The 12,508-nt window shown below is 48.5% G+C and overlaps 1 protein-coding gene across 1 annotated transcript; it reads right to left on the reverse strand.

Annotated features, from left to right (window-relative positions):
- Positions 1-491: 491 nt before the first annotated feature.
- On the reverse strand, positions 492-9,994 carry LOC129374781 (F-box only protein 33). The gene is made up of 6 exons (XM_055053419.1): positions 9,124-9,994; positions 6,788-6,898; positions 6,111-6,271; positions 5,820-6,028; positions 5,451-5,748; positions 492-5,095 (listed from the first exon to the last, which is right to left on the reverse strand). The coding sequence occupies exons 1-6, from the start codon at positions 9,549-9,551 to the stop codon at positions 4,830-4,832; spliced, it is 1,473 nt and encodes a 490-aa protein (XP_054909394.1). The 5' UTR covers positions 9,552-9,994; the 3' UTR covers positions 492-4,829.
- Positions 9,995-12,508: the final 2,514 nt, after the last annotated feature.

Here is a 12,508-nt window from a genome sequence, read left to right on the forward strand (position 1 = left end):
GTCTGACGGTTTCATCGAGATCCGACCTGCTGCACCTTGAATTCAGAAACCTGGAAAACCAGAATTCATTTCCTCAGGTCAACATGGCCTGAGGTCAACATGACCCTGAGGTCAACATGACCCTGAGGTCAACATGACCCTGAGGTCAACATGACCCTGAGGTCAACATGACCCTGAGGTCACTGACTGACGACAGTTGCAGTTTTAACTTTTATTGTCTAATTTGATCAGTTTGAAGTCAACTGATGTTTGGCTTAGTTTTTGTAATTCAGTCATTTCTCCGGCTTTTACCGTTGTTCCAAAGTTCTGACAGAAATCCCATCAGATCAATGATATAAACTCAGAATCGGTCTTGGGTTCTGTTCTTGGGTTCTGTTCATGTCTGGATATGAACTGGACCTGACTGCTTATAAACTACATCATCTGCAGATGAATGAAGAGAAACTTTTGCTTCTATCCAGGATTTGAAGGAAAAGACAAAAGAGCAAAACGACTTTTTAATGTTTTTATTCACTGACTAAAAGAGAAGCATTCATTCAGCATCAATCAGCAGCCAGCAGGCCGACCCGCTCCGACCCGCTCAGTTCAGAGGTCCTGCTGCCCCTCCCCAAAACAACCCCGCCCTTCTGCAAGGAGAGACGACCTCTGACCCCCAGCTGGGATGATCTGAAACCAGCTGCACCTTCTCAGGTCAGATTCAAGTTTGATGTGTGCAGATTTCAGAGGAAGTGGGCGGGTTTGTGTGTGAGGGTCCAGCTGTGTGTTCTGGAGGTCGGGGGTCAGGGCCTCTGCTTGGAGGAGGAAGGAGAAACCAGCGCTTACATCAGCAAACAGTCACACAGGAAGTTACACTCAGAGTAAAACCATTTCTGCAAAAATAAAAGCCAAAACAACAACAACATGGGGTCTGATGTACAAACTCTGATTCGTGGTTTTAGAATCAACTTCATGTTCAGAATCTGAATAAGTTGCATAAGAGGAAACACCACGACGAGTCGCTGACACCGTTACAAATATGCACTGAGTGACTCCATATATATATTCATCTCTTTATATAGTTTCTATTTCTTCCTCTATGGTTTTCTGAAGGCGCAGCCGGGCGCCGTCAGCACTGCCCCTTGTGGCCGCTTGTGAAACTGCTGTTATTGCAAACTGTCCTGATCTGAAACAAATGCACAACATTCGTACCACGATAGAACCGGGGGCCGTCTAGCCGGTCTCACGGAGACCAAGAGCGACCCGCTGCCGCCGCCGCCGCCGGGTTGGCTGGTCACACTTCAAAACATCTTCAGACTAAAAGATCTCAGAAATCATCATCATAAGGCCAAGTATTGTCATTGCACGTTCTCTTAGTTCACATCTACCACTGCTGCTCTGTGACGGCGAGAGAATGGAAAGCAAATATAAAAACAGAAAAATAAAGTTTGGATTAAACGCGTTCCTCTTGCATAGTTGATGCTGGACTGGGCAGCAGGCCGGCCCGGCCGCCTGATCGGCTCTGCAGTCCATCAGGACTCTGTTCAGCAGCCAGAAGCAGATCTGATCTCTGACTTCCTTTAACGTCCAGAGGAGTCTCACCAGAACCGCTGGTGGGTTAGCCAGCCTCCTGGGCCAGAGCATCAGGCCCAGGAGCAGCTCCTCCGCTGCACATCCAGTGTTTCTCACATTTACATTCCTGCACGAGTCCAGCTCTCTGCACGCTCCTTCTGACCGAGCTTCTGGTCGGAGGAGCCGCTTCAGCGTCAGGCTGAAGGAATCTGAGATAAGAGACGGGAATCTTAAAAATCTGGCGTCCCTGCAGATCTGACCGTCTGCTACTTTGGTTCTGAGCTGAGCGGGTCCAGCAGAGGGACACAGAGAGTTAGAGGCCAGCTCTCTGATTGGACACCCGCCTGACCTCTGGGTCACCGTGGGTACAGGGTCGACTGTACCCAAGGTGAGGATCGTCCAATCACTCCTGGACGGGTTTCAACATGTCAGAATGATAACGCCCCCAGTCTGGATGGAAACGTGAAATCAGCTGATCATCTCTGAACAGCGCCACCTGCTGCACGAACAACATAGCGATCTGTCAATAGATATCATTGTCTATGCACACTGATGGAAGGAAGGAGCCCCGCCCTTCATGTGGAATGTTCTTTCCTAAATCAGTTTACAGCTTCATGGAGCCAGAACCCGCGACCCCATGACCCCTGACCCTACGGTAACACTGCCTCGCTCCTCACAGAGAAAACGGGAGAAGAAGGCGGTGAGCCCAGAACTCCTGATGACACGGACCCTGAGAGCCAATCAGAGGTAAGGACTCGGCTTGGCCACGCCTCCACTTCCTGCTCCGCTTTGTTTCCCTGTGAGATCCAGAACCGACCCGGTCCAGAGAGCAGGAGTGAAGGTTGTTCCTCAGAACGGGTCAGCAGAACAGAACCGGGTCCGGAGGGATTCATCGCTCACACAGGTCTCCTGTCAGCCGCGTCACAAACACAGGAGAACACAGGATGCACCAGAAAACTGCAAACGCTGGTTCAACTATCGTTACAGCAGTTTGGACCGGAGCGGACCGACCAGAACCAGAACCGCCAAACCCAAAGGTTCAGAACCGGGCCTGCAGAGCCATGAGCCCTGCGGGACTCCACAAGCTGTCTCCTTTCAGAACACTTTGTGCTGCCGCGTGTCGGACCCAGAACCGGTGGGACCGGGCCGAGTCGGCGCTGATCCGCTCTCAGAACGACAGGAACTGATTTTCAGTCTGACTTCCTGTCTGAGTCGAACGCAGCAGGAAGCTGCAAAAATCAGATTCTGACAAAACGGAGAGGAAAAGACGCTGACCTCTGACCTCTGCCACCCAGCTGCGACCATGGCAACCATCCTGAGCCGCCAGAGCGCTGCGTTCAGTCCAGGACACCATGGCAACCACGACCCGGTCGCCGCTGGCGCCGAGGCTTTCCTGCAGCCGGTAAAGTTCTGGAAACTCAGAACCAGATTTGGACCCGCCGTCTCCCGTCAACCTTAATCGTTGAAAACAAATGTATGATTAGGTTCTTTGGGCCTCGGGCCGAGCCGGGCCGGGCCAGGCCAGGCCGGGCCGGGCCGAGCCGGGCCGGGCCGGGGGTCCAATCAGACCGCCAGTCGGGCCGGGCCGAGTCGGGCCGGGCCGGGCCGGGCCGAGGGTCCAATCAGATGGCCAGACGGGCCGGGCCATGCCGGGCCGATCCGAGCCGGGCCGGGGGTCCGATCAGACGGCCAGACGGGCCGGGCCGATCCGAGCCGGGCCGGGGGTCCGATCAGACGGCCAGACGCACAACAAATCTAAACTACTACACCGGAGAACGGGGAGCCGTTTCCAAGGCAACTGTGACATCAGAGGAAAAGAAAGGTGATTGTTTTGCACATCATCAGCATCAGAGCGACGCCGCAGGCCGACCCGACCCGAACCCTGAGCTGGCGCAACCAGAACCATTAATGTGCTGCAGGTTCCAGAAAGAAGGAAGGAAGGAATCTGTGATGCGTGAAGCTCAGCCCAGTTTACATTCAGCGTTCCAGCTCTTCAGAACCGGGCCTGCAGAACTCAGCCGCTGCTCCGGCCCGGTCCAAACAGTTTTACACGCCGGGAACCCGACTCGTCAAGAATAAAGCCAGAACTGGAGTCGGCCGGCTGTGAAAGTTAAAATCAGAACATCAGATGGTTCTGATCAGCTGGAGGCTCAACAGGAAGTAACAAAACTCTCTGTGACACTGCCTGACACGCCCTAAGAATTGACCTCTGACCTTAAAATACCGGAAAATAACACATTCAGTAACCAGTCAGATCATAAAACATAACACCCCCACCTGAAAGAAAAGCAGCTGCAGCAGTCGGCCTGGCCTCCGTCACCAACCTGCTGCGTCTGAGCAGGATCACAACGAGTCTGTGTCCAAACACATGGGGCGCAGGGGTGAAAGGTCACCACGAGGTAAACAAACAGAGAACACACAGGGGGGGCAAAAAACTAACAGGGATCAGAGTTACATCACACAGAGGCTCCGCAGGGGGTTAGGGTGATGGAATAAGAACCGATCCCACTGTGGGCCAGACCGGACCGGACCGGACCGGACCAGATCGGACCAGACTGGACCAGACCGGATCGGACCAGATCGGACCAGACTGGACCAGACCGGATCAGACTGGATCAGACCGGATCAGACCGGATCGGACCAGACCGGACCGGATCAGACTGGATCAGACCGGATCGGACCGGACCGGACCAGATCAGACCGGATCAGACCGGATCAGACCGGATCAGACCGGACCAGACCAGACCGGATCAGACCGGATCAGACTGGATCAGACCGGACCGGACCAGATCAGACCGGATCAGACCAGACCGGATCAGACCGAACCGGATCAGACTGGATCAGACCAAACCGGATCAGTTCAGACCGGATCGGACCGGACCGGACCAAACCAGACCGGATCAGACTGGATCAGACCGGATCAGACTGGATCAGACCGAACCGGATCAGACCAGACCGGACCGGATCAGACCGAACCGGATCAGACCAGACCGGACCGGATCAGACTGGATCAGACCAGACCGGATCAGACCAAACCAGACCGGATCGGACTGGATGAGCCCAGACTGTACAAAGTCATTTCAGCTGACTAGTTAAAAATGTCAGGAATTTCATGAAGAAATTTGTTCCGATTTCTAAATTAAAAACATAAAAGAAAAATAAAGACTGAAGCAAATTTAATGAAATAAAAACTAAAATAAAAGCCGATCCTGTGAGTGTGAGCTCTGCATGGTTTACTCAGGTCTGCTGTGTTTCCAGCTGGTCCGGTCCGTCCGGCGCCGCTACACGCCGGCGCTGAAGGCGCGCAGCTCGCGGTGGAAGTGTTGGGTGGGTTCGGACAGAACCACGGCGGAGTCCAGGCAGGGGTGCCAGACGCGGCCCAGGCCCAGAGAAACCTCCTTCACCAGGTTGTGGACCGGGTCGCCCTCCACGTAGAGGGACTGGTCCGGGTCGAAGTCCACGCTCTCCTCAGAGACGGTGAGGACGCGCAGGCTGGCGCCGCGCAGGCGCGAGATGGCCACCAGGTTATGGGACCACACGGTGTAACCTAGGCGACGGAGAGGGGGGGTCAGGCGCTGCAGGGCTAACCCCGACCAGAACCACCAGAACCCGGGTTCTGCACGCTTTCATGACTGAATTCAGAATTTTTCAGGAGAAATTTAAAATCTCTGCTCCGTTTTTTAACCTGAACACAAACGTTCAGTTTTTGAGGATCATTTTTATTAATCATCAGTTAATCCAAAAAATAAACCTGAAAAGTGAATATTTCATAAAGTATCAGTGGTTTTAGTTTTCAATACCAGCAATAACTGATCAATAACCTTCAAACGTTACCAATACTGAGAGCAAAGCATTTCTATTCCCTGGTGAGGTTGGAAGTTGCCGACGGTCCTTGAACTCACCGTGGATCACCAGGACGGCCAGCTGGGTGCAGCGCCACGCCAGCAGCACCAGCGGGTCCTCGTTGCGGTTGATGCTGAGGTCGGGGAAGCCGGGCCCGTCCCTCAGCAGCAGGAAGTGGGTCAGGGTTCTGTTGTACTGCTGGGAGATGAGCTCCAGGGCGCCGTCCGTCACCAGCGTGCTGTAGCTGTCCAGGTGGAGGCGCTCCAGAGGAAGGCTGGGCTTCAGGACGCGGAGCAGTTCTGAGCTGTCCACCTCCAGAGCCATCATGTAAACGCGCAGGTCGGCGCTGACCCGGACCTGCGGCGTCAGGGAGCCTCCGTCAGAACCGGCCGGAGTCAACAGCAACGGCTGCCGCGGCGCCGACTTACCAGCGCCTTCCAGTCGTCCTCTGTGGCCGTGCCCTCCAACGGTTTGAACTCCAGGGCGGCGCCGTTGAGCAGCAGCGACAGGCGGTGGAGGGGAGCTCGTCGTGGCGATGCCAGCAGACCACAGAGCTCCGGCGTGAAGTCGCAGAAATCCAGACCCAGAGAGTGAAGGTTGGAGAGCCGGTCCAGCTCTGAGGGGGAGACCAGGGGCCCTGCGGAGAACGGGCGACACCGTCAGCACGCCGCTCAGACCCGATCCGGCTCTGCAGCCGTCAGAACCGGACGGATACTGACCCAGCTGGTGGTCCAGTAAGCTGAGGTGCTGCAGCGTCTCGGCTGCCGGGTTGGAGAGGCAGGAGAGGGAGCAGGGCGTCGCCACACCCAGCATGAAGCTGCACGACAGCCAGCGCAGCTGGCGGCTGTTGGACAGCAGCTCCATGAACAGCTGCTGGACCCTGCAGGTCAGAGGTCAAAGGTCACTTCAAATCAGCAATCGCTAATCGATCTCAAAACTCGCCACATTCTGCAAATTAAAAAACAATGACAGTTTCTTTAATCTTAAATACTAAATGTAGATTTTTTTGTCCAGTTTTGGTTTCGTTATGGCTCAATAAATGGCCTATTTCAAGTCTGTCTGCTCCAGTTAATGATTTATCAATTAATCACAGCACTGATCTACTTCTTTCACTTCTGATACCAATATCTGAGCTTTAGTATCAGCTGATCAGAAACAAAAAGCAGAAAACCAACTGAATTTACTGAACTACAGTGAATATTGTTCTAGTTCTGGACCGAAGACAGCCGGTCCTTACAGTACCGCCCCCATGGGTCAGACCGGCTAGACGGAGCATCAGCAGGGGCCCAGTTTCATATTTTGTCATGTTGCCAGCTGACCCAGGGGTTTAGCGCCTGGTTTAGCGCCTGTACTTAGTTCTATAGTGCTGCCAACATGGCGGCTGCTCTGCTCTTACTCGTTGATCTTCTTGTCCCCCTGGTGGACCTGCTGCAGGCTGGACATGTCCAGCGGTCCGTCCTGCTGCAGGATGAAGGTGTCTCCGTACAGACTCAGCTTCTGCAGGTTTCTGCAGAGAACAAGACAAAAACGAGTCGTCATGTTGGCGGGAAACATTTTACCGCCTGGTTTACTGAAACGTTTGTTCTTCTGCGTTTCGGCAGCAAGCAGTCGGTCAGAAGTCAGCAGCAGCGTCGATGTTTCCAAACTAAATTATGACTCATTAAGATGTCAACATGAAATAATGCGTCACTTTGTTAAGCTCTTATATGTGAGCTGCAGCAAAGGTCAAAGGGCAGCAGAGGACATTGACCTAAACACAATGTTTCCATCTCCCATGACGGCGTCTGGAAGGCGGCTGCATGCGGTGTGAAGCCAGGCCGCTTCCTGAGCAGCTGCCGACGTAGATTTGCTTTTCCAGATTGTGAAACCAGGAAGCAGCAAACAGATTGTCTAGAATGGACCCATCAGCTGGTCCACTTCAGATCAACTGAGAATCTGTTTTACTCTTCAAAACTAAGAAGTCCCACAGTTTCTGGTCCATGAATGCATCAAGCAACGACGCCGACTTTAATGCAGTTTAATGATGATCTATGATTCATTCACTGGTGGACAAAACTAAAGTATTCATCAACAACATGCGTTATTTTTTCTCTTAAACCATTTTAATTCCTAATATAAGAGATAAAAACAATTAGTCCAAATCAAACTGGGGAGGTCAAAGGTCAAAAAAGACAACTGCTGCCTCTTTCGATGCTACTTGTAAGATAGCCATGTTTGATCATCAAATACTTTAACTAGGCCTTCCTACTGTAGAAGAATATCATCCAGTTATTGGTTTGAAGCGCAAAAGTTTTAAAATGCAGATAATCGATAAACAGAAGCTGCTAAACGACAAAAGCAGAACAACAGATGATGGCGTGGCCTAGACAAAGTAAGCAGGTCTGAATGGGGGCTTGTTTTGCTAGAAAGTCCTGCGGAGCCTGAAGAGAACGTAGGAGAAGCTGTTGACGGGAAAAGGAAAGTTTCCAGATTATTCATCCAGATTATCTGTGTAATCTGCTCAGGTGGGTTCTGACCCACAGCAGCTCATCAGGACCAACACGTCTCCACGTCAAGAGTGAATGTGTGTGTGTGTGTGTGTGTGTGTGTGTGTGTGTGTGTGTGTGTGTGTGTGTGTGTGTGTGTGTGTGTGTCTGTGTGTGTGTGTGTGTGTGTGTGTGTGTGTGTGTGTGTGTGTGTGTTTGCACGTATGCTGATGTCAGCAGGTCAGAGGCAACAAAGGCTCTCTGCAGCTGCATTGTACCTGCTGGTTCTGACACACACACACACACACACACACACACACACACACACACACACACACACACACACACACACACACACACAGCAGAGGTAGGACTGCTGATGAGATGAAAACGTCTGCAGATGAACGCTGTCAACGATGCTGAAGTTGGTGTGTGACTCAAAGCTTCATTAAAGGGATATTTCACTGATTTTCCATGAGCTGATGGTGATTAGCTCTGGTTAAAAACCCAGAGCTGGAAACTCCAGGCTTTTTATTTATGAAGATTCCAGAAAACACATTAGAATACATAAGAAATATTTCATCTTTTTATGCTGATGATTAAAAGTCACATCAAATGTAATCTAAAGGAACATTATTGTGGTCATTTAATTAATTAAATTAATAATCTTTGATTAATTAATAAATAAAAATGTTGCTTTGTCCAGTCCAAGCAAACATTTACACTGTATTCTTTGGAAATAATTATAATCAGCTACGTTTTGTTCTCATAAACAATATTTTGTATCACTGTCAAATAATTCAGGTTCAGTTTTTGCTCTGCTGATTATGAACATATGAAAGATGACCAAAACGTGCGTCCGGCTCCTGGATGGAGGAACGAGATTCAGACTCAACATAAAATAACAGATTTAACTCCTCGTCCTAATTTAAACCCATTAAATCAAAAAGTTGCATCTATTTTGGTAAAGCGTTAATAAAATGGCCTTAGATGTATTTTGTTGCATTAATATGCATATCTAGAACAGTATGAAACTTTCTCAATGTAAACAGAGCTGATCTCACGCAGATGTCTGACTTCCTAAAAACGGTGAAACAGCCCTTTACCTCTGCTGCGAATCGGAAGCCAACTTCGGCGTCCTCCGCACAGACATGACATGATTACGTAACTCCTAAAGCTGGTTTGTTTACAGTAAAAGCTGAAAATGTTGAGCGGTGAAAATGCCCGGAGGTTTTCCGGCAGAGCAGCAGCAGCGTGTCTCCGTTACCTGTTGTTGCGGATGCCGGTGAGGACACACAGCACCTGGTCCAAGTAGGCGGCCATGGCGTCCGTCCACCGCTGGGGCGCCTCCTGGCCGCCGGGAGGCTGCTCCATCCTGGCGGCCGCCGGCTCGCTGCTCAGCGGGCTGAGGTTCCCTTCCACCGGGGCCAGCTCCAGCTGCAGCTCCCGCACGAAGGAGCCGAACTTCCGCATGAGGAAGTCCAGCTTGGCCATCTCTTCGGAACCGGAGCCGTTACATCCGCCGACCCGCAGTTTGAGCTCCGTCCACAGCGCGGGGTAGAACAGGCACTCCCTCCAGCGGGAGCACACGGCGGAGGCCCGCAGCTTGTCCCGGTCGGACAGAAAGGAGAAGATGTGAACGATGAGCTCGCTGGGTAAAGCCATGGCCCCGACGCCATGGCGGCACAGAGCCATGGCGGCCAGTTGCTAATGTTCAAACCGTTTCTGCTGGAAGCGACGCTGCGCTCCGCGCTGGATGTCCGCGACGCTTCTTCCTCCCCTGAAAACAAGTCGCTCTTTTGCAGCTTCGCCTTCACTACCGGACCGAACCACTCCACGCAGGATGCGGGGAACAAAACGCGCCAGAGCAAAAACCCGCAAATTAGCGCTTCAATGTTAACTCGACTGGACTGTTTTCATTTATGTTCTGAAAACACATCGCTATGTCGCCTCCAAATGAACCTGATCTGTGTTTTATTTCCCGCTGGTTCGGTGTTTGGTTTCGTCCGGAGGCGCTCGTATTTTTGCCATATCGCTGCCGTCCAGCAGAGGGCGCTATTTCTCTCCAGCCGTTAAAGAAAAAAGAGAAACTGGAGCCAACACGTGATCTTTATTTTGGTGTTTGTTTCCAGCGTGACGCTCCCTCTTACGTTCACACCCCGCCGCAAAAATCTGACGCAGGGCTTCATGTGGGGGCAAAGCGATGCAGCACCAGCGACACAACATGATGTCACTCCCAAAAACATGGCTGCTGCAGAACGGCCAGCTGCAAATGGAGACAACAGAGTGAAGTCAGGAAGATTACAATAAAAAACATTCATCCTTTGTGTTGTGTAGAATAAAATCCTAATGTATCAGCATTAGAGCGGAAACACACTGACGCACTTTAAACATGAGCAATAATAATAAAATAAATGCAGTGACAGAAAAACAGAAGAAAACTAGACAGTTATGAACACACCAGACTTACAAAACTATTCACACTCCAGCTATGAGAAATGATCATCACACTCCAACTATGAGAAATGATCATCACACTCCAACTATGAGAAATGATCATCACACTCCAACTATGAGAAATGATCATCACACTCCAACTATGAGAAATGATCATCACACTCCAACTATGAGAATGATCATCACACTCCAACTATGAGAAATAATCATCACACTCCAACTATGAGAAATGATCATCACACTCCAACTATGAGAAATGATCATCACACCAACTATGAGAAATGATCATCACACTCCAACTATGAGAAATGATCATCACACCAACTATGAGAAATGATCATCACACTCCAACTATGAGAAATGATCATCACACTCCAACTATGAGAAATGATCATCACACTCCAACTATGAGAAATGATCATCACACTCCAACTATGAGAAATAATCATCACACTCCAACTATGAGAAATGATCATCACACTCCAACTATGAGAAATAATCATCACACTCCAACTATGAGAAATGATCATCACACTCCAACTATGAGAAATGATCATCACACCAACTATGAGAAATGATCATCACACTCCAACTATGAGAAATGATCATCACACTCCAACTATGAGAAATGATCATCACACTCCAACTATGAGAAATGATCGTCACTGTGAGATTATAATCTAAAAAGTGCCCCATGTTGCCTAGCAACAGCCCCAAGGCCTGAAAGGTTGTATGGACCAGAACCGGGTCCAGAACCACAGGAAACTCTGTTAACACAGGTTTCTGCTCCAAATAGAAGTTGTGCTTTTCTAACAAATCAATTAATTTAAATAAAATGCTAGTTAGTGAAAGTCACTATAATAATGTGATTTTTCTGGATTGATATTTAAATTCTGTCTCTAATATTTGAGATGAACGTATGATGAAAATGATAGAGCTTTCTGTAAGTCAGAATATTTTTTAAAAATAACCAGTGTATCAAATACTTTCAAATAATTTTACATTTTATTTTGATTAATTGGTTTGATAAAATTGTATAAGTTACACATATTTTTTCCGGTACCTCTTATGTTAATTTGCTTTTGTTTGCATTAGAATATTTCTTCCTTATGATAAAATATAAGTTTTTACAGACTGTAGACAGACTTTATTTGATGCTGTTTTAATAAGGTGTGATCTTTTGAGCAGCAGGTGGCGCCAGAGGGCTTCAGCTGTTAAAGACTTTTTCTCTCGTTGTAGTTGGTGAGGATGTTATCACGCCAAGAGCACAGCAGGGGGCGAAAGAGAGCAACACAACCAAAGATCCAGGTGTAAAATAACCAAACCTGAGTAAAAATATAATGGAATACATGATAAATACACCTGGGTAATAATGTTCTCACACTTGTCTTTACTTTAGAAGAATCATAAATAGACAACAATTTCAGGAATATTATTGAACTGAACTGAAACCAGGTAAAATAAGAATCATTTAGTAAATGACTATTATCAGCTCCAGGTTTGAAATATTCACCTGCTTACACTTTTCTGCTGTTGATGCTTTTTTATTGTCTTTAAATGATTCAAATTAAACTTATTTTCAAACACAGAATCTGAGAAAAATTCAGAAATGAGTTTTAAATGGTTTCATTTATTAAGGTAGAAATCTTTTCAAACTGGAAACACACAGAAAAATCAGTGGGATTATTTATTATTACCAGATAGTTTTAGTTGGTATTTTCCTTTTTAATACATAAAATCATAATTTGAAAACTGTTTTTGATCTTTGTCTGATGCTTTAGAAACACGTCTTGCTGCGTTGTGAAGCTGCTGGCCTCCTGACGCAGAGGGCAGGGTGGGAACATGTTCCCTGTTTGTCTCTCTGACCTTTTGACCCCTCGTGTCAGTCACAAACATTTGGTGAATTACAATCGCCTGAGAAAACAGGCAATGGACACAGAATGACAGAGAAGCAAGGGTTGTAAAAATGATGTTCAGTTTTTAAAAGCTGCTCCAAGTGTTTGCAAACAGGATTCAATCCACAGGATCATCTGAAGGTTAAAAACCAAAATCATAGAAAACCAATGAACCAATTTGGGAAGAAAACAAAAACATTTTCTAACAATGAAATAAAAACAGCATTTTCCAGTTTTGTGTCTTATTTTATTTTTGTCAGGTTCTGTGTTTTTCTGTGTCCTGATTTCTCCTCGTTGTCC

Source organism: Poeciliopsis prolifica, unplaced genomic scaffold (genome assembly GCF_027474105.1).
Source record: "Poeciliopsis prolifica strain line A6 unplaced genomic scaffold, Auburn_PproV2 SCAFFOLD037, whole genome shotgun sequence".
Lineage (NCBI taxonomy): Eukaryota > Metazoa > Chordata > Actinopteri > Cyprinodontiformes > Poeciliidae > Poeciliopsis > Poeciliopsis prolifica.

Bases quoted from the DNA above. Each gene is read 5' to 3' on its own strand.
- LOC129374781 (XM_055053419.1), bottom strand. From the start codon at position 9,551: ATGGCTCTGTGCCGCCATGGCGTCGGGGCCATGGCTTTACCCAGCGAG. The intron at 6,272-6,787 runs GTAAGAGCAGAG...TCTGACCTGCAG, and splicing joins GGGGACAAGAAGATCAACGA to GGTCCAGCAGCTGTTCATGG. The intron at 6,029-6,110 runs GTCAGTATCCGT...CGTTCTCCGCAG, and splicing joins CTTACTGGACCACCAGCTGG to GGCCCCTGGTCTCCCCCTCA.